Source organism: Cannabis sativa, chromosome 8, assembly GCF_029168945.1.
Source record: "Cannabis sativa cultivar Pink pepper isolate KNU-18-1 chromosome 8, ASM2916894v1, whole genome shotgun sequence".
Classification (NCBI taxonomy): Eukaryota; Viridiplantae; Streptophyta; class Magnoliopsida; order Rosales; family Cannabaceae; genus Cannabis; species Cannabis sativa.
Genome location: NC_083608.1, coordinates 45,321,210 through 45,344,451, shown reverse-complemented (window position 1 = coordinate 45,344,451; position 23,242 = coordinate 45,321,210). Strand labels below are relative to the sequence as shown.

Genomic DNA, 23,242 nt, shown 5'->3' with positions numbered 1-23,242 from the left:
TTAGTATTGTGATTGGAATAAAAAAAAAATTTAGTGTTAAAATTATACTTTTTTTTAAGTGTTATTTTGACACTATATTTAAATTTGTACATTGAAGATGCCTTACTAATTTCGTTACCCAATAATGAAACAATTAATTCTAAATATATCGAAAATATAAAAAGGTGCATTGGTGCAAAAATGAGTGCAACGTGGAATTTTGGTGTATTTTAGATATAAATAATTGGTTAAATGATAAATCATATCATATAATATACTTAATATTGGTTTGAGTTTCAAATGTGTTTGGTTTTGATTTGATATAGAAGAGTGGACTTGTGCTCAAGTGTAGTTGCATGTTTGTTTAGACCCAAAAATAAATAACACAATTTCCAACGGACAAGACAATTATATTATTAATATTCGTTTGTTTATTTTTTAAAGTTAGTTTAGTTTGACACTAAATAAATAGATTTAATATTAAACTCTACTATTCCCATCCAAAAAGCTCTTTTATTTCTTAATAATTTCTTGATTCTGATAAATGAATATTTTATATTCATTGAATCTGGACAGAATCAATTACGTAATATTCTATATATGGTCAGATTTCTATATTCATTACCTGATTTGATTTCCTGAATTAATTGTCAAAATATTCTGACAATTAATGTGGCACGTATATCGATGGAGTATCTCACCTATAAATATAGGGTCTCGGTCCCCGAGCTCCTCACTCATTCTGTTCATAACAGCAAAATCCATCTAAAGAGAGTTGAGAGAGCGAGGAAGCCCGATTACCCACATCAATCGGTTTCTTTTGCAGATCAAGCTTATGTGGGATTAATACTCAAAGAATCAATGGCTGGAGGTATTTCGATCCTTATATTCATATAGTGTATATGTTTATTTATTCCGTATGTTATATACACATACATATATATTATATTATACATATAAATTTCTTACAGTTGGTATCAGAGCGGTTTTTATCTCTGCCTTGATTTTAGTTTGAGTTTCATATATATATATATATACTCGTATATACAGTGTTTATATATATATATTTAATTCAGTGTTGATATATATATTTATTTTCGTTTGTGTATATATTTATATATTCATATTCATTCAATCCCAATTATATATATACATATATATTTTCATACATATATACTTGTTTATTCATTCAGTTCATATATATATATATATTCATATACATATATATATATATTTTTTCTTCATTTCATTACGTATATATGTTGTATATATATATATATTATTTATATATCTAAATGCTATATACAAATATATACATATATACATTTCATGTTTATATATACATACAGTATTTCTATTTTTCTGTATATATATATGTATATATATTTATATATATATTGTATATGTATTAATACATTCATATATTAATATAGATTGTTCTAAGCATGAAAATCCACTTTGAAAAAACAAAGAAATCTCAAAATTATTTTTAAGAAAATTTTGGTGATTTTTAAAGTCTTTGTTTTATGTATTTTATATTCATTGAATCTGGACAGAATCAATTACGTAATATTCTATATATGGTCAGATTTCTATATTCATTACCTGATTTGATTTCCTGAATTAATTGTCAAAATATTCTGACAATTAATGTGGCACGAATGCGATGGAGTATCTCACCTATAAATATAGGGTCTCGGTCCCCGAGCTCCTCACTCATTCTGTTCATAACAGCAAAATCCATCTAAAGAGAGTTGAGAGAGCGAGGAAGCCCGATTACCCACATCAATCGGTTTCTTTTGCAGATCAAGCTTATGTGGGATTAATACTCAAAGAATCAATGGCTGGAGGTATTTCGATCCTTATATTCATATAGTGTATATGTTTATTTATTCCGTATGTTATATACACATACATATATATTATATTATACATATAAATTTCTTACATCTATAGTGTCGCACTAAAAATAGTGGGACACTACAGACTACACTAAATTTTTTTCTTAGTTTTTAATATTAAAATAATGTATTTATGATTAAATTTTGGGGCTTTTTCATTTTTACACTTCAAAACAGTTTTTTTTTTACGGAATTTTACATAGAAACCTCTATTGCAACTAGCGCTGCAACCTAAATTGAAATAAAAAATCGTATAAAAACCCCTATTGCAACTAGCACTGCAACCACTTTAAAAATCCAAACCGTAAATTTGAAAAAAAAAATTATAAAAAATAGTATATGGGGTAATTCCCCTTAAATTTTTATATTTATATAAATATTATACTGTGAGATAGTTTAATAAAATAAAATATAATAAAAAATATTTATTAATATAAATTTTAGTATTGTGATTGGAATAAAAAAAAAATTTAGTGTTAAAATTATACTTTTTTTTAAGTGTTATTTTGACACTATATTTAAATTTGTACATTGAAGATGCCTTACTAATTTCGTTACCCAATAATGAAACAATTAATTCTAAATATATCGAAAATATAAAAAGGTGCATTGGTGCAAAAATGAGTGCAACGTGGAATTTTGGTGTATTTTAGATATAAATAATTGGTTAAATGATAAATCATATCATATAATATAATTAATATTGGTTTGAGTTTCAAATGTGTTTGGTTTTGATTTGATATAGAAGAGTGGACTTGTGCTCAAGTGTAGTTGCATGTTTGTTTAGACCCAAAAATAAATAACACAATTTCCAACGGACAAGACAATTATATTATTAATATTCGTTTGTTTATTTTTTAAAGTTAGTTTAGTTTGACACTAAATAAATAGATTTAATATTAAACTCTACTTCCCATCCGAAAAGGTCTTTTATTTCTTAATAATTTCTTTTTAGTGGGATGTGATTAAATGTGATACAATTTTACATTTCATACCTTTCACTGTCCTCCTTCTCTAACCTAATCACCATTATATATTTTTATATATATATTTAGACTTCTTTAATATGGGTGTAAGATCTTCACAATAATACAGTAGAACCTCTATTTAAGAATACTCTATTCAAGAATAACCTCTAATTTGTTATAAAAAAATCAAGTCTCGATTTGGGCCAGTTATAAATAAGAATAACCTCTAAATTGTAATTAGTTATACATTTTCTAAGTCCCATATTAACAAAGTATACCTCTATATAAGAATAATTACATCTTAATAAAATATATACATGTATTTTGTAAATTTATTTATGTAAAATTAATAATTTTATTTTAAATTATAATACATATATGAAATTATATTTACTCTAAAATATTTCTATTACGATATAGTATTAATGATTATTTATTGTTATTATTATTACATTGATATTTTTTGGTTTTTTAATTTTTTTTTTTCTAGTGTAACTCTATTTAGTCATAACCTCCCAATTAGAATATAATTTACTTGGTCCCAAGTGTATTCTTGGATAGAGGTTCTACTGTAGTAATTTTTTACATTTCATGTTTAGTATGAGGTGTTTTTTGTTTTGAATCCTGAAAAGTTATTTCATAAGACTATGTTTGGAAGTTAAACAATTTTTATAAGAAAGAAAAAAAAAAGTAAGAAAAATATAGGAGAAAAAATGTGGAGAACAAAAAAATAAATTAATTTTTTAAGTTTGAAATAAAAAAATTTGTTGAATCAAGTGTTATTCTATACAATTTTTCTTTCTATACAAAATATTATTATTATTATTATTATTATTATTTTATAATTTCTCTACTTTTTTTTTTCTTTTCTCATTAAAATTCAACTTTTAAACATAGCTTAGCACATGGCCTTGCTAACCAAATGGTTAGTTCTCTCTTTGAAACGCATTATAATGCCTGAGATATTTCTCTTGTTAAGCATATGTTCAACCAACGAGATGCAGAGTTGATCATTGGCATTCCCTTAAGCTCTTCATCTGTCGAAGACTACTGGTCTTGGATTGGCGAAAGATCTGGTGAGTTCTCTGTCAAAAGTGCTTATAATATGCTGCAGAATCAAAAACATGGTCGCCACGATGCAAATAATTCAGGGTTCTGGCATAAGCTATGTCATCTTAAAATACCACCCAAGGTAAAGAATTTCATGTGGAGAACTGTGACAAATACTCTACCTACTTGCCTCTAATTGTATGCCAAACATGTTGACATATCTCCCAAGTGCCTTGTTGGCCACCTCAGTGCAGGAACTGTCTCCCACATATTTTTGAGTTGCACGGCTGCTGGGACAAAGCCAAGTTGTTTGCTTTGTTTGACTCCACAACATCTATTGGCCACTGGCTTGACCATTTGTTCAAGAATTATGATGAAGACGTCTATTGTCGTGCTATAATGGTTTGTTGGGCTATATGGAAGGCACGTAACACACTGGTTTGGGACAACAAAATATCTTCTCCAACACAAGTTCTCACATCAGCATGGACCACACTTGACCATTGGCGCAAAGCTCAAGATAAAAACTGTTTATTATCCTTGTCTCTACAACATTAGGATAATAACATTGAGCGATGGATTAAACCTGATTTAAATACGGTCAAGATTAATGTCGATGAAGCTCTTTTTGAGAAAGAGAATGCATATGGATTTGGTGTTGTTGCGCGACTCAGTTGGGAATCTTATTGATTTAACTGCCAAATATCAAGGTGGCTCTTATGCAGCTGAAGTTATTGAGGCTGTTGGCATTAAGGAGACACTCAGTTGGATAAAAGGCAAAGGATGGAGTAAGGTAGAAGTGGAGACTGACAGCATGGTTACGATTCAAGCAATCTTTAGTAAACAACAAATGACTTATGTTTTTGGTTTGATTATTAATGATTGTAAAATTTTACTGTCAGCTTTACACAATGTTAGTCTTCGTTTTGTTAGACGATTAGCTAATCGAGTCGCTCACTTTGTGGCTAGGTGGTCTCGGTATTTCTCTGATTGTAGCATTCATCGGAATGTTGTCCCTGATGATCTTCAAACCCTCTTGTATAATGAATGCTAAATTTCAATGAAGTTGATATTTCATATTCAAAAAAAAAAAACATAGCTTAGTATGAAAAAATAATCTTAAATTATTCAAAAAAAAATATAGTATCTAAACATTCTTTTCAGTCTTAATATAATGGGCGTAACATATTAATAATTTTAATATAACTATTTGCACCAATTTATAAGATCTATGTACTCATCTAAATAATATAATTCAACAAATAGTAATATGATTAAATATATCTTATCAATACTCAAATACAGTAACAACTATTTAAATAATTTTAGATTTTACTTAATTAAGAGTGCGTTTGGTAAATTTTTTTAATAAGTTTTTTTTTTTTTAATTAGAAAAGTAAAAATATTTTTCAAAAACATATTCTATCTTTTCATTTTTCAAATTTTTAATTGAGAATCAAAAGTTTAAAATTCTAAAAATAAAAAAATCACTTTCAAAACTTTTTTAAACAGTTTTTTTTATCAATATTTTGAACTTCAACTCCAATTTTGACCTTGGGACCCGAACTCTAGTCCCGGCCGCAATTCCGAGCTCAGATCACGTCCCCAGCCCCAGACCTGGACCTAGACCCAACTTAAATAAAATTAAAAAATGAAAATAAAATAAAATTTATAGAACACGCTTTTATTTTTTATTTTTAACATATGTTTGTTTTTAAAAACACAAATTTTATATTTTATTTTTGTGATTAAAAAATTTAAAAAATAAAAATATTAACAAGCACCCCTAAATTATTTTGAATTAAATTTTCAATATTCTCATACCAAAACACCTTAGGAGTAATGAGTAACCTATAATTTTTTAACCAAATTATCTTGATGTCTTCATACTAAACCCCCTATAGAAATTAGAAATATCGAGTGACCTGTACTTTTTTTTATATATAAATATATACATATAATCAAATCATAGTTATTTGAAGAGATCTACTATTTTAAAAAACAGCTTCAATATATAATACACACTTGACAAAGCTAAAAAAGTATTAAAGAATTTTACAATGTACCCAAGGGTCTATATATTGATGCACCTTTATTTATTTCAGTATTTAAGAGAATTTTTAGTTATTTTTTTTCATAGTTGTCTACGTTGTATTATTTAAAACATTTTGGACTCATTTGGTACGCTGTATAAGGGCCGTATTCAGGGGCGGACCCACATTGTAGCGAGGGGGGGCGATGCCCCCCCTGAAAAAAAATCGAGAAAAAAATGTATATGTATTTTAATTAGTTACAACATATATTTGTATTAAAAGATAATATTTATAGACATAATAGTAACCTTGGTATAATGGTTAAAGTAGTTGCTAAATAGGTTAGAGGGTATAGGCTCAAATCCCACTAACTACACTTTATATTTTCTTTTTAAATTTATTTACGCCCCCCTCACTTTAAATTCTGGGTCCGCCACTGGCCGTATTGTATTAAATAATAAATAACACTATGTTTGGATAAATCAATGTATTGTATTAATTATTATGACCAAATTTTTTCATACAATGTATGTTGTATTATTTAATACATAATAAATGGGTTGTATTAGCTTGTATTATAATATTTATAAAGGATTTAGGGTCAACATCACTCTCCGACCCGGACCCAGAACCAGACCCGGACCTGGGACCCGGACCCTGAACCAGACACGAGACCCAAACCCGAACACAGAATCCGGACCCGTAGTTAATTAGTGTTGGAATCGAGTGTATTGAAAATATATTATAACTTTACACAATCAATTAATACAAGTCAATACCAAACATTGTATTGTATTAAATAATACTATACAATACAACACAATACAATACACTACGACGTACCAAACGAGCCCTTTAATACATTGAAATATGATTTAAAGATCTATTTCACACACTTATAAAATAAAAGAGTCTTGCGTGTAACAGTCTGTTTGAACTATATTTTCGGTCTGTTAATTTTTTTTAAATATCTTAAAATTTTACATAATGTCTTAAATAACTACAACGTAGACGATTATGAAAAAAATTCTAATAAAAAACTATCTAGATACCAAAACAAAAGAAAAATATATTAACGAACCACTTTCAAAAGTATATTGTAAAAGTATCCCAAAAAATATAAAAGGTGTTGTTAGTCCTAATAAACAAAGAGACGAATAGAAAGAGAAAGACCATTTTCTTTTCCTTATGAAAAGCCATATTTTTTCTATTTTTTTTTCCTCTTCGTACTTTAACGTATTTGATATTATTGAAACATTGTTGGCTTTGAAATGTGTGTTGGTAATAAGATCATAATAAGAGGCTTATATATTGTTATTGTTTAAATTATTCTAAACTACTAGAATAATTATTAACCATTTTAAGGTGTTCATGCCCATTGTGTTGTAAGTGATTAGTTGTCTTTCATATTATTAATCAAATAGAAATGTTATGTTATGTTACTTTTTGTGATGTTTATAACATTTTAAAGTATGCATGGTAAATACACTAATACAAACTCTTAATATTATTTAAAATAATAAATAAATGTGGAGATATTAATTATCACTAATTGTGAAGCAAATATCTTTCTCAAATTATTACTGTATTATTATAGATAGACTATTACACTTAAATATGTTTAATTTGTGTATTTAATTAAAATAAAATATTTTTTTAGGGTAAATATTATTTTGGATTTTGTACCAATCAGATCTTTTATTTTGTTAAATGATAAAATAAACTTTGTATTTTTTAAAATAGTACAAATAGGACCCTGAACTAATTTTTTGTCAAAATAAAATTTAATAATAATCCGATCTGAGGTGTTATGACAAAACTGTTTATATTTTTTATATTTGTTCGTGTTAGGAATTGTCTTCAAGTTGGTTATATTAAAAAAAAAAATTATCAAAAATTATGTTCAGGGTCCTATCCATTTTGTCATCTAACAAAACAGATAATTCAATTGGTAATTTTTACAAAACACAAAATTTAAAATGGTATTTATCCAAATTTTTTTTTTTGTATGTTGAAGAGATGTGATGGATGGTGAGTAGCACGAAATACCAAGTCCCATGAATCGAGCTGAATGTTTGTCAGGCTTTGCCTTTTTCCCTTTTTATTTATTTCATACACCAATTCCCAACCAACCAAAATTACTTTCCCCTTTTTTCAAATTCAAAATATATAATATTAAAAATAAGTTTTTTTTAAAAAAAAAACCAAACTTGGTTTCTTATTTTCAGACCACTTCCCATTCTTCATCTTTTTTTTTATACAAACATACAAAATTAGTTATGCTTATTGGTCATATATTTTGTAAGTTGAAAGAGTAATAAATTTTGTTGGTGATTTTTTTGTTTACCTTTTAAAAAACCATTTCATACAATTATATAATGATTGTAGTTGATTGATTTGATTGATTCTTGTAAATAAATCTAAAACATAAAATTCTGAACTCTTCTTCTAAAGACTTAGTCTTGTCAAAATAATAAAAAAAAGACATGATTAGATTCTATTCTGAACAATTTGATGAGTGACTATGTTATGTCTTTTCTCTTCTCTTGATTAATGACCTGAAATTTAAATTGTTATTCTTTGTCTCTTTTTCTTGTTTTTTGCTTTATATAAATTATTTTATTGTTGTGGGACTTTGTAATTGTATTTGTAATAAGATGAAACATTACAAGCATTACAACTAATAATAATTATGGTTTCTAGTCTTTAAATATAAAGTTTCTATGTCCATTATACTATGTCCCCCATTTCATTGTTTTTATTATTTATAGATATTTATGTTTCTCAAATTTAAATATAGGGAAGGAAAAAAAATACTGTGTATAAACATAAATTAAATATTAAATTGGGAATCTATAATGGCCAAATGAACAAAATGACTCACTATCTCTACTTGAAAATTAAATGCTATACTAAACATGGCTTATTATGAAATTACTTCACCACAATATTTAAAAAGTTGTGTGCTTTTTTTTTTTAAAAAAAAAATTATTTGAAAGAGAAGCTAAGGAAGATGAAAATAGGATTTTTTTTTTTTTTAAAAAAAAAAGTACAGCTAAAAAATGAGCCAAGATATATAGGCTTATGTGAAAAAAAATTACCTCATATATTATTTTTTATTTTTTATTTTTAAATTTACGGTTTGTGTTGCTCCAGTGATTTCTATGTCAGTTGCTATGTAGATTTTTGTTACGATTTAGATTAATCCATTAGTTGCTATGTGAATTGCTATGTAATTTTTTGTAAAAATACAAAAAAAAAAAAAAAAATTAAAATATAAAAATAAAAAAATCCTTCCACGTTTCATTATATAAACCTTTATTGGTTACCAACAAAATGCTAATTTTTCTTTTGGCCATTTTATAGTTTTAAGTTTAAGTTTTCGAAAAATAATTTAACGTATCACTTACCAAATTTACGTATGTTGTGATTTAGGGGCCTATAAATCGTTGATCAGTAATTTCCACTCAGAATTACCGACATACTAGCATTCAGAATCAAGGTAAGATTAAAATAGTAGTTGCATATATGTATACATGTGTTAGCGTGCATGTTAGTCGCCATCTGAAAAACATATCAGGGTATCAGTAAGGTGTACATAGAGTTGCACCGAGATGCCAACAAATATGTATTAGACAAATCAATAGCCATTAGATTAACATATCAAGATACTGATGAAGTGTACGTAGAGTTGCACTGAGATATCAACAGATATATGCTAGGCTTTCAGATAGTATGAACTAATTGCTACCACATCAGTACGACTAAAATACTGAGTATAGACTGGATTCGCGATTAGTCATACTTTTGCCGAGAATGTTCCTGACCCAGTTATCAGATCGTGATTAGGATTATGGGTGCCTGGTTACGGTCTGGATATATGTTTATTCTTTTCTTACTGAGTCTGTTGACTCTCAATTATTATGTGAATGTGCAGGTAAGAGCTAGAACCGAACCAAAGTGAGTCTAGAGCTGGATGAAGATTGTACACAGGGCCGACCCTGAGCATAGGCGGGCTAAGCCTGTGCGTAGGGCCCACCTGAGCAATGTCATTCAAGTAAAGTAATTGGTCCATAAATTTGATAATCATTCATTCCAAATGCAAAAAGCTTCAAATTTATAAAACCTACAAAAAATAAAGAAACATAGAGAGCACAATTAAGTACACGAAAGGTGAAACACATTGTCCAATAGAAAATGGTAAAAAAATTAGAGGAGAAAAAGTGATTTTTTTTTTTTTGGAAATTATTAAAGAAATCATAAACCCTAAAATTGTAAAAGAGAAAGTAAACAAATTAGAATCCCTAAGTGACTAAATGGTACATTGTAAAATAAAATAATCTCAAAATATTAAAATAATTTAGAGGAAAAATACCAATTTTTTGTAGAATTAACAGAAACCCTAAAAATAGTAGAACACAAAATGAACTACCTAATTTTAGAAGAAGAATTAGTAGAACCCTAAGATCTATTATATTTTCCAGCACTAAAACTAACTCATTTTAAGTGTTTCGAGAAGAACAAGAAGAACAAATCGTATTCATTTTAGCAAAAACAAATCATCTAACCGATTCACTAACATTTGCATAACCAGAAGTCCAAAGCCAATTAAAATGGAATACGAACTGAAAAAAAAAATCTAGGGAAAAAAAAATCAAACATTCAACACAATCAAAAAAAAAAAAGTGACACAAATGTGTTTTTATTTTGATGAAGAGAAAGGGTTACCAGTTCAAATGCAGAGAAATGAGAGTGAGAGAGGGTTAGGAGAAAGAGAAAGAGATTATAATATGTTGTTTGTCCTAATAACCGTCAAATTAAAGTGTCAATCATCATTACATATTAATCTCTTTTTTATTATTATTTAAATTTTTGGCGGCTAAATCCTCTTAATTATTGTTTAACTTGCACTAAATTTTCCAAGCTCAAATTTTGGTTGTAAAATCTTCCAAATTATTAAATTATTTGTAAATTTAAGGTGTCATCCGGTTAATTGCTACCATAGACTGTTTATTTGTACACTCTTATACACATGACACGTTTATATTGGTACACTTAATAATTTTTTTCATAAGTCATTTTAAAATTAAATAAAATTATAAAAAAAATAAAAATCAAATATTTAAAAAATAAAAATATTATAATTTTAAAATAATAATATTAGGTGTACCAATATAAACGTACCACGTGTATAAGAGTGTACACATAGGTAGTCCATGTTGGCAGTTAATTATAAAAAATAGATAACACCTTAAATTTACTAACAGTTCAGTAGTTTGGAGAGTTTTACTACCAAAATTTGAGCTTGAAGGGTTAAATGAAAGTGGTAGCATTCTTTAAAAGTGCTATAAATCTCCACATAATTCAAAGATATATTATTTTATTTTATCTTTTTTCCACATTATTTTTGGCACATACTTCTAAAAATACTCTAATTGTATAATATATTTTAAAAATACTATAATTATGATCCCGCACATTATTATATATATAATTTTATTCTTTATTAAGCTATTATCTATGTTTCATCTTTAATTTTTTATTATAAAAAAAAATATAGCATCAATGTTATTGTGTGACATCTAAGAATGCATATTTTTCCTATGGGGATGGGGGCCCGCAGGGACCCGCCCTATAATGTGGCGGGGATTCCCCGTCTAAATGGGAAACGAGGCGGAGACGGGGATCAAATTTTATCCCCGAATGGGGCGGGAACAGGGATGACACTCCCCGCACCGACGGGGACCCGTTTAATTTATTGATTATTTTTTTATTAATATTTAATATTTTCTATATGCATTTGTATTTTTTTAAGTATATTAATATCATTTTTACAATTTTTGAAGTTGTGTTTTTGTATAATAATTATTATATTAAAAAGTAAATAATATGTAATATTTTATCTTTTATGTAATTTAATAATTTTATACAATTAATTTTTTAAAAAAAACTTTATTTTTACAATAGGGGATTCCCTGCCCCGTCCCCGCCCCATTAGGGGATTCCCCGTCCCGTCCCCGATGGGGAATAAGCGGGGATGGGGCGGGGATGGGGATTAAAATCCTTAACGGGGATGGGGATGGGGACGGGGAGAGCACTCCCTGCTAATTCCCCGCCCCGTGTGCATCCCTAGTGACATCAATGTAAATTTTAAGAATAACATTTTTTAAGGCTAATTTGGATTTTTATCCTCTGAATTTTGACATGTACCAAATCACGCCGCCTGAACTTTTGAGGTCGTTAAAAATTTCCCCTGAACTATTGAGATTGTTGGATTTAAAGATTTTTTTTCTAAATTCATTCAATTTCGCTAATATGTAAATTGTTCATATACTAAATCGTGCCCCAAACTTTGATATTTACAAAATCATGCCTCCTAAACTTTAACATGTACAAAATTGTGCCCCCTAAATCTTCATCCACGTCAGACTTTCTTTAATAAAATTGGACAAAAGTCCTTAAATCCAACAATCTCAATAGTTCGAGGGAAATTTGTTACACCTGAAAATGTTCAGGGGGCGAAAATCTAAATTAACTTTTTTTTTAATCTTCAATGGTATAACATCCCTATATTTTGCAACCTATACTTTCCACCTCATTAAACATTCTTCAAAATATTACCATTGGAGATGCTCTTATACCCTACAGATCTCACCAAACTTAACTCCAATCCTTAGATTAGTTCAGTACTTCAATCCAATAGCTATAGTACAGCCATGGTAACAATCCGTGTTTTGCCATAAGAGCCTCTCGAATGGTAAAAATTTAGAGGATGCTTGCTGAGGTGGACATATGATGTGCCAAAATATTGAGATGCTATACTATTTGAGAGAAAATGATGCTATTCTAGAAATTTGTATGGATGTTATGCAGTAGCATTGATGCTACTCATTTTTTTAATAAAAAATTGAAGCTAAAAAGTTAATGTAGCTAAAAATTAGGATATATATTAAATAATAGACTAATTAGGATTTTTTCCCCTGAACTATGACATGTACCAAATCATGCCCCCTGAACTTTAAAGGTCGTTAAAAATGCCCCTGAACTATTGAGATTGTTGAATTTAAGGACTTGTGTCTAATTTCATTTAATTTTACTATTTCAGTAATTTTTTATGTACTAAACCATGCTCCCAGACTTTGATATCTACCAAATCATGCCCCTCGAACTTTGACATGTACTAAATCATGCCCCCTGAACTTTCATCCATGTTAGACTTTTTTATTAAAATTAGAAAAAAAAAATCCTTAAGTCTAGCAATCTCAATAGTTCAGGGGGTATTTTTAACCTCAAAAGTTCAGGGGGCATTATTTGGTACATGTCAAAGTTCAGGGAAAAAAAATAATTAGCCTAAATAATAATGTGTGATATCGTAATTATAGTATTTTTGAAGAGTGCTATGACACGTTTACTAAACTGTAATTGCAATCAGAATAATCAATGAGAGAAATTTATCGGTTTAAAATAGAAAATAATTGGAAACAATATTTTATTATGATGTTTACTAAACTGTCCGGAAAGAAAACCAGAATCATATTATTTTGTTTACATAACTAGGAAAGGTAATCGGAATGCTTTAATTTGACAAAATTGCCATTATTAGAACATGTAATTATTTTATGTTTATAGAAATTTAAGGGGTATATTTGTCTTTTTCATTTTTTTAAATAAAATTAAAATTAAAATAAACTAAGTAAGGAAAGGAAAAGGAGTTCCCTATAAAAATGGGGGGAGAACCTTTCCCTTTGTTTTCTCCCTAATTTTTGTGGGTCCCACTAGTTTCTCTCTTTCCAAAATTTTGTAAACAATTGTATGGGAATCAATACCATATCATTCATTCCCATTCCCTTTAAGTAAACATGCCATTAATGGAGAAATATAACGGAATAAATAAAAAATAATCGGAATCAATATTTGTAATATATTGTTTACTAAATTTTTTTTAGAAATGGAATAGTTGTGATTTATCTAATTTACTTTATTAAGAAACGTAAACGGAGTGCTTAAATTGACTAAATTGTCCTTTTGAGTTAAACTATAGTATATGGTAATTATTTTGTAAGATATATTTTTAAGGATAAAATTGTCATTATATACTTAATATTAAAAAATAAAATAAAAATAATTAAAATTCATTACCCTTAATAGCATTCCCTGGCCCATTCCCATTCCCATTCCCATTCCCATTCCCATTCTCATTCCCATTCCCATCCCCATTCCCATTCCCATTCCCATTCCTATTCCAATTTTCATTCCCCATCCATTCCCAATCCCATTGCTGTTCCCTGGCCCATTCCCATTTGCATTTGCAATCCTATTCCCATTCCCATTTCCGGGCCCATTCCCATTCCTATTCCCATTCCCATTCACTGGCCAATTCCCATTCGCTTTTGCATTCCCATTCCCATTCCCATTCCCTAGCCCATTTCAATTCCCATTCCCATTTGCATTCGCATTCCCATTCCCATTTCCCGACCCATTCCCATACCTATTCCCATTCCCATTTCTATTCCCATTCCCATTCCCATTCCCATTCCTTGGCCCATTCCCATTCCCATAAACCCTAATGGCACGTTTCATATATAGTATGTAAAATCGAAATAAATTAATGGAGAAATGCAACAGAATAAATGAAAAATAATCCAAATCAATATTTGTAATATGTTGTTTACCAATTTTTTTTGGAAATAGAATAGTTGTGATTTATCTTATTTACTTTGTTAGAAAACGTAATCGGAATGCTTAAATTGACCAAATAGTCCTTTTGAGTTAAACTATATTATATGATAGTTATTTTGTAAGATAAATTTTAAAGACAAAATTATCATTATATATTTAATATTAAAAAATAAAATAAAAATAATTAAAATCTATTACCTTTGGCATTCCTTACAAAATTATGGCATGTTTTTAATAAGTAATGGGAATCAATGGTAACGTAATCAATCATTTACATTTGTTTACTTACATTATTAAAATAAGAAAATGGATAACTTGATTAAACCCTGATCCCTGACCCCAAACCTGTACCCATACCCCTACCTTTTAACCGTAACATCTAAACCTTAATGGCATGTTTACTAATAAGTAATGAGAATCAATAGTAAGGTAATCATTCCCTTACATTTGTTTACTTGCATTATTAAAATTAGGAAAGGGAGAAGTTGATTAAATAAGGGAGAAAAGAAAGGGAGAACTTCTCCCACCAATTTTGTAAGGAATGTCATTAAGGGTAATGAATTTTTATTATTTTTATTTTATTTTTTAATATTAAATATATAATGACAATTTTGTCCTTTAAAATATGTCTTGCAAAATAACTACCATATAATATAGTTTAACTTAAAAGGACAATTTAGTCAATTTAAGCATTCCGATTACGTTTTCTAATAAAGTAAACAAGATAAATCACAACTATTCCATTTCTAAAAAAATTTAGTAAACAACATATTGCAAATATTGATTCCGATTATTTTTCATTTATTCCGTTACATTTCTCCATTAATTTATTTCGATTCTGATTACTGTATAGTAAACGTGTCATAAACTCCAAACCCCAAACCTTAAAACCCAAATCCCAGCCCATTCCAATTTCCATTCCCTTCTCCATTCTCATTCCCATTCCCCGGCCTATTCCCATTCCCATTTGCATTCACATTCCTATTCTCATTCCCATTCCCCAGCCCATAACCATTCCTATGCCCATTCCCATTCCCACTCCCAATCTCATTCCCATTCCCATTCCCATCCCCATTCCCATTCCTTGGCCCATTCCCATTCCCATTCCCATTTGCATTCCAATTCCCATTCCCTGAGCCATTCCCATTCCCATTGTCATTCCCATTCCCATTCTCATTCCCATTCCCATTCCCAATCTCATTCCCATTCCCCAGCCCATTCTCATTCCCATTCCCATTCCTATTCTCATTCCCATTCCCCGACTCATTCCCATTCCCATTCCACGGCCCATTCCCCTTCCCATTCTGAATCCCCATGCCCTTCATAGCATTCCCAGTCCCATTCCCATTCTCATTCTCATTCCCATTCCCATCCCCTTTCCCATTCCCATTCCTATTCCAATTTTCATTCCCCGCCCATTCCCAATCCCATTGCTGTTCCCTGGCCCATTCCCATTTGCATTTGCATTCCTATTCCCTTTCCCATTCCCGGGCCCATTCCCATTCCTATTCCCATTCCCATTCCCTGGCCAATTCCCATTCGCATTTGCATTTCCTAGCCCATTTCAATTCCCATTCCCATTCCCATTCGCATTCCCATTCCCATTCCCATTTCCCGACCCATTCCCATACCTATTCCCATTCCCATTCCCATTCCCATTCCTTGGCTCATTCCCATTCCCATAAACCCTAATGACACGTTTCCTATACAGTATGTAAAATCGAAATAAATTAATGGAGAAATGTAACAGAATAAATAAAAAATAATCCAAATCAATATTTGTAATATGTTGTTTACTAAAATCTTTTGGAAATGGAATAGTTGTGATTTAGCTTGTTTACTTTGTTAGAAAACGTAATCGGAATGCTTAAATTGACTAAATAGTCTTTTTGAGTTAAACTATATTATATGATAGTTATTTTGTAAGATAAATTTTAAAGACAAAATTATCATTATATATTTAATATTAAAAAATAAAATAAAACTAATAAAAATCTATTACCTTTAATGGCATTCCTTACAAAATTATGGCATGTTTACTAATAAGTAATGAGAATCAATGGTAAGGTAATCAACCATTTACATTTGTTTACTTACATTATTAAAATAAGGAAATGGATAACTTGATTAAACCCTGATCTCTGACCCCAAACCTGTACCCATACCCCTACCCTCTAACCGTAACATCTAAACCCTAAACCCCAAACCCCAAACCTCAAAACCCAAATCCCAGCCCATTCCCATTTCCATTTCCATTCCCTTCCCCATTCTCATTCCCATTTCCCGGCCTATTCCCATTCCCATTTGCATTCACATTCCTATTCTCATTCCCATTCCCCAGCCCATTACCATTCCTATTCCCATTCCCATTCCCAATCTCATTCCCATTCCCATTCCCATCCCCATTCCCATTCCCATTCCTTGGCCCATTCCCATTCCCATTCTCATTCGCATTCCAATTCCCATTCCCTGAGCCATTCCCATTCCCATTGTCATTCCCATTCCCATTCCCATTCCATTCCCATTCCCATTCCCATTCCATTCCCATTCCCATTCCCATTCCCATTCCTATTCTCATTCCCATTCCAAAACTCATTCCCATTCCCATTCCACGACCCATTCCCATTCACATTTTGAATCCCCATGCCCTTAATAGGATTCCTAGTCCCATTCCCATTCTCATTCTCATTCCCATTCCCATTCCCATTCCCATTCACATTCCCATTCCCATTCCTATTCCAATTTTCATTCCCCGCCCATTCCAATCCCATTGTTGTTCTCTGGCCCATTCCCATTTGCATTTGCATTCCTATTTCCATTCTCATTCCCGGGCCCATTCCCATTCCTATTCCCATTCCCATTCCCTGGCCAATTCCCATTCGCTTTTGCATTTCCTAGCCCATTTCAATTCCCATTCCCATTCGCATTCGCATTCCCATTCCCATTCCCATTTCCCGACCCATTCCCATACCTATTCCCATTCCCATTCCCATTCCTATTTCCATTCCCATTCCCATTCCCATTCAAATAAACCCTAATGGCACGTTTCCTATACAGTATGTAAAATCGAAATAAATTAATGGAGAAATATAACAGAATAAATGAAAAATAATCCAAATCAATATTTGTAATATGTTGTTTACTAAAATCTTTTGGAAATGGAATAGTTGTGATTTAGCTTGTTTACTTTGTTAGAAAACGTAATCGGAATGCTTAAATTGACTAAATAGTCTTTTTAAGTTAAACTATATTATATGATAGTTATTTTGTAAGATAAATTTTAAAGACAAAATTATCATTATATATTTAATATTAAAAAATAAAATAAAAAATAATTAAAATCTATTACCTTTAATGGCATTCCTTACAAAATTATGGCATGTTTACTAATAAGTAATTGGAATCAATGGTAAGGTAATCAACCATTTACATTTGTTTACTTACATTATTAAAATAAGAAAATGGATAACTTGATTAAACCCTGATCCCTGACCCCAAACCTGTACCCATAACCCTACCCTCTAATCGTAACATCTATGGCACGTTTACTATACAGTAATCAGAATCGGAATAAATTAATGGAGAAATGTAACGGAATAAATGAAAAATAATCGGAATCAATATTTGTAATATGTTGTTTACTAAAACTTTTTGGAAATGGAATAGTTGTGATTTATCTTGTTTACTTTATTAAGAAACGTAATCAGAATGCTTAAATTGACTAAATTGTCCTTTTGAGTTAAACTATATTATATGGTAGTTATTTTATAAGATATATTTTAAAGGATAAAATTGTCATTATATATTTAATTTTAAAAAATAAAATAAAAATAATTAAAATCCATTACCCTTAATGGCATTCCTTATAGAATTGGTGGGGGAAGTTCTCCCTTTCTTTTCTCCATTATTTAATCAAGTTCTCCCTTTCCTAATTTTAATAATGTAAGTAAACAAATGTAAGGGAATAATTACCTTACTATTGATTCCCATTACTTATTAGTAAACATGCCACTAAACCCTAAATCCCAAACCCCAAACCTCAAAACCCAAATTCAGCCCATTCCCATTTCCATTCCCTTCCCCATTCTCATTCCCATTCCCCGGCCTATTCCCATTCTCATTTGCATTCACATTCCTATTTTCATTCCCATTCCCCAACCCATTACCATTCCTATTCCCATTCCCATTCCCAATCTCATTCCCATTCCCATTCCCATCCCCATTCCCATTCCTTGGCCCATTCCCATTCCCATTCCTATTCCCATTCCCATTCGCATTCCAATTCCCATTCCCTGAGCCATTCCCATTCCCATTGTCATTCCCATTCCCATTCCCATTCTCATTCCCATTCCTATTCCCAATCTCATTCCCATTCCCAGCCCATTCCCATTCCCATTCCCATTCCTATTCTCATTCCCATTCCCCGACTCATTCCCATTCCCATTCCACGGCCCATTCCCATTCCCATTTTGAATCCCCATGCCCTTAATAGCATTCCCAGTCCCATTCCCATTCTCATTCTCATTCCCATTCCCATTCCCATCCCCATTCCCATTCCCATTCACATTCCCATTCCCGTTCCTATTCCAATTTTCATTCCCCGCCCATTCCCATTCCCTTTGCTGTTCTCTGGCCCATTCCTATTTGCATTTGCATTCCTATTTCCATTCCCATTCCCGGGCCCATTCCCATTCCTATTTCCATTCCCATTCCCTGGCCAATTCCCATTCGCTTTTGCATTTCCTAGCCCATTTCAATTCCCATTCCCATTCGCATTCCCATTCCCATTCCCATTCCCATTTCCCGACCCATTCCCATACCTATTCCCATTCCCATTCCTATTCCCATTCCCATTCCCATTCCCATTCCCATTCCCGTTCCCATTCCCATTCGCATTCTCATTCCCATTCCCATTCCCTGGCCCATTCCCATTCCCATAAACCCTAATGGCACGTTTCCTATACAGTATGTAAAATCGAAATAAATTAATGGAGAAATGTAACAGAATAAATGAAAAATAATCCAAATCAATATTTGTAATATGTTGTTTACTAAAATCTTTTAGAAATGGAATAGTTGTGATTTAGCTTGTTTACTTTGTTAGAAGGCTAATTAGCAATTTTTCCCCCCGAACTTTGACATATACCAAATCATGCCCCCTAAATTTTTTTGGTCGTTAAAAATTCCCCCTGAACTATTGAGATTGCTAAATTTAAGGACTTTTGTCTAATTTCATTCAATTTTACTGTTTCAAGTACTAAATCATGCTCCCCAGACTTTGATATATACCAAATCATGCCCCTCAAACTTTTATATGTAATAAATCATGCCATCTGAACTTTCATCCATGTTAGAATTTTTTTACTAAAATCAGATAAAAAGCCTTAAATTTAACAATCTTAACAGTTCAGGGGGAATTTCTAACGGCCAAAAAAGTTCAGGGAACATGATTTAGTACATGTCAAAATTCGGGGGAAAAAATTGCTAATTAGCCTTGTTAGAAAACGTAATCGGAATGCTTAAATTGACTAAATAGTCTCTTTGAGTTAAACTATATTATATGATAGTTATTTTGTAAGATAAATTTTAAAGACAAAATTATCATTATATATTTAATATTAAAAAATAAAATAAAAAATAATTAAAATCTATTACCTTTAATGTCATTCCTTACAAAATTATGGCATGTTTACTAATAAGTAATGGCAATCAATGGTAAGGTAATCAACCATTTACATTTGTTTACTTACATTATTAAAATAAGGAAATGGATAACTTGATTAAACCCTGATCCCTGACCCCAAACCTGTACCCATACCCCTACCCTCTAACCGTAACATCTAAACCCTAAACCCCAAACTCCAAACCTCAAAACCCAAATTCAGCCCATTCCCATTTCCATTCCCTTCCCCATTCTCATTCCCATTCCCCGACCTATTCCCATTCCCATTTGCATTCACATTCCTATTCTCATTCCCATTCCCCAGCCCATTACCATTCCTATTCCCATTCCCATTCCCATCCGCATTCCCATTCCTTGGCCCATTCCCATTCCCATTCCCAATCTCATTCCCATTCCCATTCGCATTCCAATTCCCATTCCCTGAGCCATTCCCATTCCCATTGTCATTCCCATTCCCATTCTCATTCCCATTCCCATTCCCATTCCCAATCCCATTCCCATTCCCCAGCCCATTCCCATTCCCATTCCCATTCCTATTCTCATTCCCATTCCCATTCCACGGCCCATTCCCATTCCCATTCTGAATTCCATGCCCTTAATAGCATTCCCAGTCCCATTCCTATTCTCATTCTCATTCCCATTCCCATTCCCATTCCCATTCCCATTCCCATTCCCATTCCCATTCCTATTCCTATTTTCATTTCCTGCCCATTCCCAATCCCATTGTTGTTCCCTGGCCCATTCCCATTTGCATTTGCATTCCTATTCCCATTCCCATTCCCATTCCCGTTCCCATTCTCATTCCCTGGCCAATTCCCATTTGCTTTTGCATTTCCTAGCCCATTTCAATTCCCATTCCCATTCACATTCCCATTTCCCGACCCATTCCCATACCTATTCTCATTCCCATTCCTATTCCTATTCCTATTCCCATTCCTATTCCCATTTCCATTTCCATTCCCATTCCCATTCCCATTCCCATTCCCATTCCCATTCCCATTCCCATTCCTTGGCCCATTCCCATTCCCATAAACCCTAATGGCACGTTTCTTATACAATATGTAAAATCGATATAAATTAATGGAGAAATGTAACAGAATAAATGAAAAATAATCAAAATTAATATTTGTAATATGTTGTTTACTAAAATTTTTTGGAAATGGAATAGTTGTGATTTAGCTTGTTTACTTTGTTAGAAAACATAATCAGAATGCTTAAATTGACTAAATAGTCCTTTTGAGTTAAATTATATTATATGATAGTTATTTTGTAAGATAAATTTTAAAGACAAAATTATCATTATATATTTAATATTAAAAAATAAAATAAAAATAATTAAAATCTATTACCTTTAATGGCATTCCTTACAAAATTATGGCATGTTTACTAATAAGTAATGGGAATCAATGGTAAGGTAATCAATCATTTACATTTGTTTACTTACATTATTAAAATAAGGAAAGGGATAACTTGATTAAACCCTGATCCCTGACCCCAAACCCGTACCCATACCCTTACCCTCTAACCGTAACATCTAAACCCTAAACCCCAAACCCCAAACCTCAAAACCCAAATCTTAGCCCATTCTCATTTCCATTCCCTTCCCCATTCTCATTCCCATTCCCCGACCTATTCCCATTACCATTTGCATTCACATTCCCATTCCCCAGCCCATTACCATTCCTATTCCCATTCCTATTCTCATTCCCATTCCCAATCTCATTCCCATCCCCATTCCCATTCCTCGGCCCATTTCCATTCCCATTCACATTCCAATTCCCATTCCCATTCTCCGGCCCATTCCCATTCCCGTTCCCTGGCCCATTCCCATTCCCATTCGCATTCCGATTCCCTGGCCCATTCCCTGAGCCATTCCCATTCTCATTCCCATTTCCATTCCCATTCGCATTCTCATTCCCATTCTCATTCCAATTCCCAATCTCATTCCTATTTCCCGGCCCATTCCCATTCCCATTCCCCAGCCCATTCCCATTCTCATTCTCAATCCCCATGCCCATCCCCATTTCCCAACCCCTGCCCATTCCTATTCTCATTCCCATTCCCATTCCCCAAACCCTAAAACCCCAAATGCCAAAATCCCAAAACCCTAAACCCTGAACCCTGACCCTTGACTCCAAACCCCTACCCATACCCCTACCCTCTAACCCTAACATCTAACCCCTAAACCCCAACCCTAAACCCTAAACCCTAAACCCTAAACCCCAAACTCCAAACCTCAAAACCTAAATCCCAGCCAATTCACATTCCCATTCCATTCCCCATCCTCATTCCCATATGCATTCCCATTCCACGGCCCATTCCCATTCCCATTTGCATTCACATTCCTATCCTCATTCCCATTCCCCAGCCCATTGCCATTCCTATTGCCATTCCCATTCCCATTCTCATTCCCATTCCCATTCCCATTCCCATCCCCATTCCCTGGCCCATTCCCATTCCCATTCCCATTCCCATTAGCATTCCAATTCCCATTCCCTGAGCCATTCCAATTCTCATTCCCACTCCCATTCCCATTCTCATTCTCTCGCCCATTCCCTTTCCCATTCTCATTCCCATTCCCATTCCCATTCCCATTCCCTGGCCCATTCCCATTCCCAATCCCAATCCCAATCCCAATCCCATTCCCATTCCCATTCCCTGACCCATTCCCATTCCCTATATTATATGGCATGTTTAATAATAAGTAATGGAAATCAATGGTAAGGTAATCATTCTCTTACATTTGTTTACTTACATTATTAAAATTAGAAAAGGGAGAGCTTGATTAAATAAGGGAGAAAATAAGGGGAGAACTTCCCCTACTAATTTTGTAAGGAATGCCATTAAGGGTAATTGATTTTAATTATTTTTATTTTATTTTTTAATATTAAATATATAATGACAATTTTGTCTTTTAAAATATATCATATAAAATAACTACCATATAAT

General features: G+C 31.8%; 1 protein-coding gene across 1 annotated transcript; it reads left to right on the top strand.

Annotated features, from left to right (window-relative positions):
• Window positions 1–3,830: 3,830 nt before the first annotated feature.
• Window positions 3,831–4,456, top strand: LOC133030646 (uncharacterized). The gene is made up of 2 exons (XM_061103451.1): window positions 3,831–4,040; window positions 4,148–4,456. Exons 1-2 carry the CDS (start codon window positions 3,831–3,833, stop codon window positions 4,454–4,456), a joined length of 519 nt encoding a protein of 172 aa, XP_060959434.1.
• The last annotated feature ends 18,786 nt before the right edge of the window (window positions 4,457–23,242 follow it).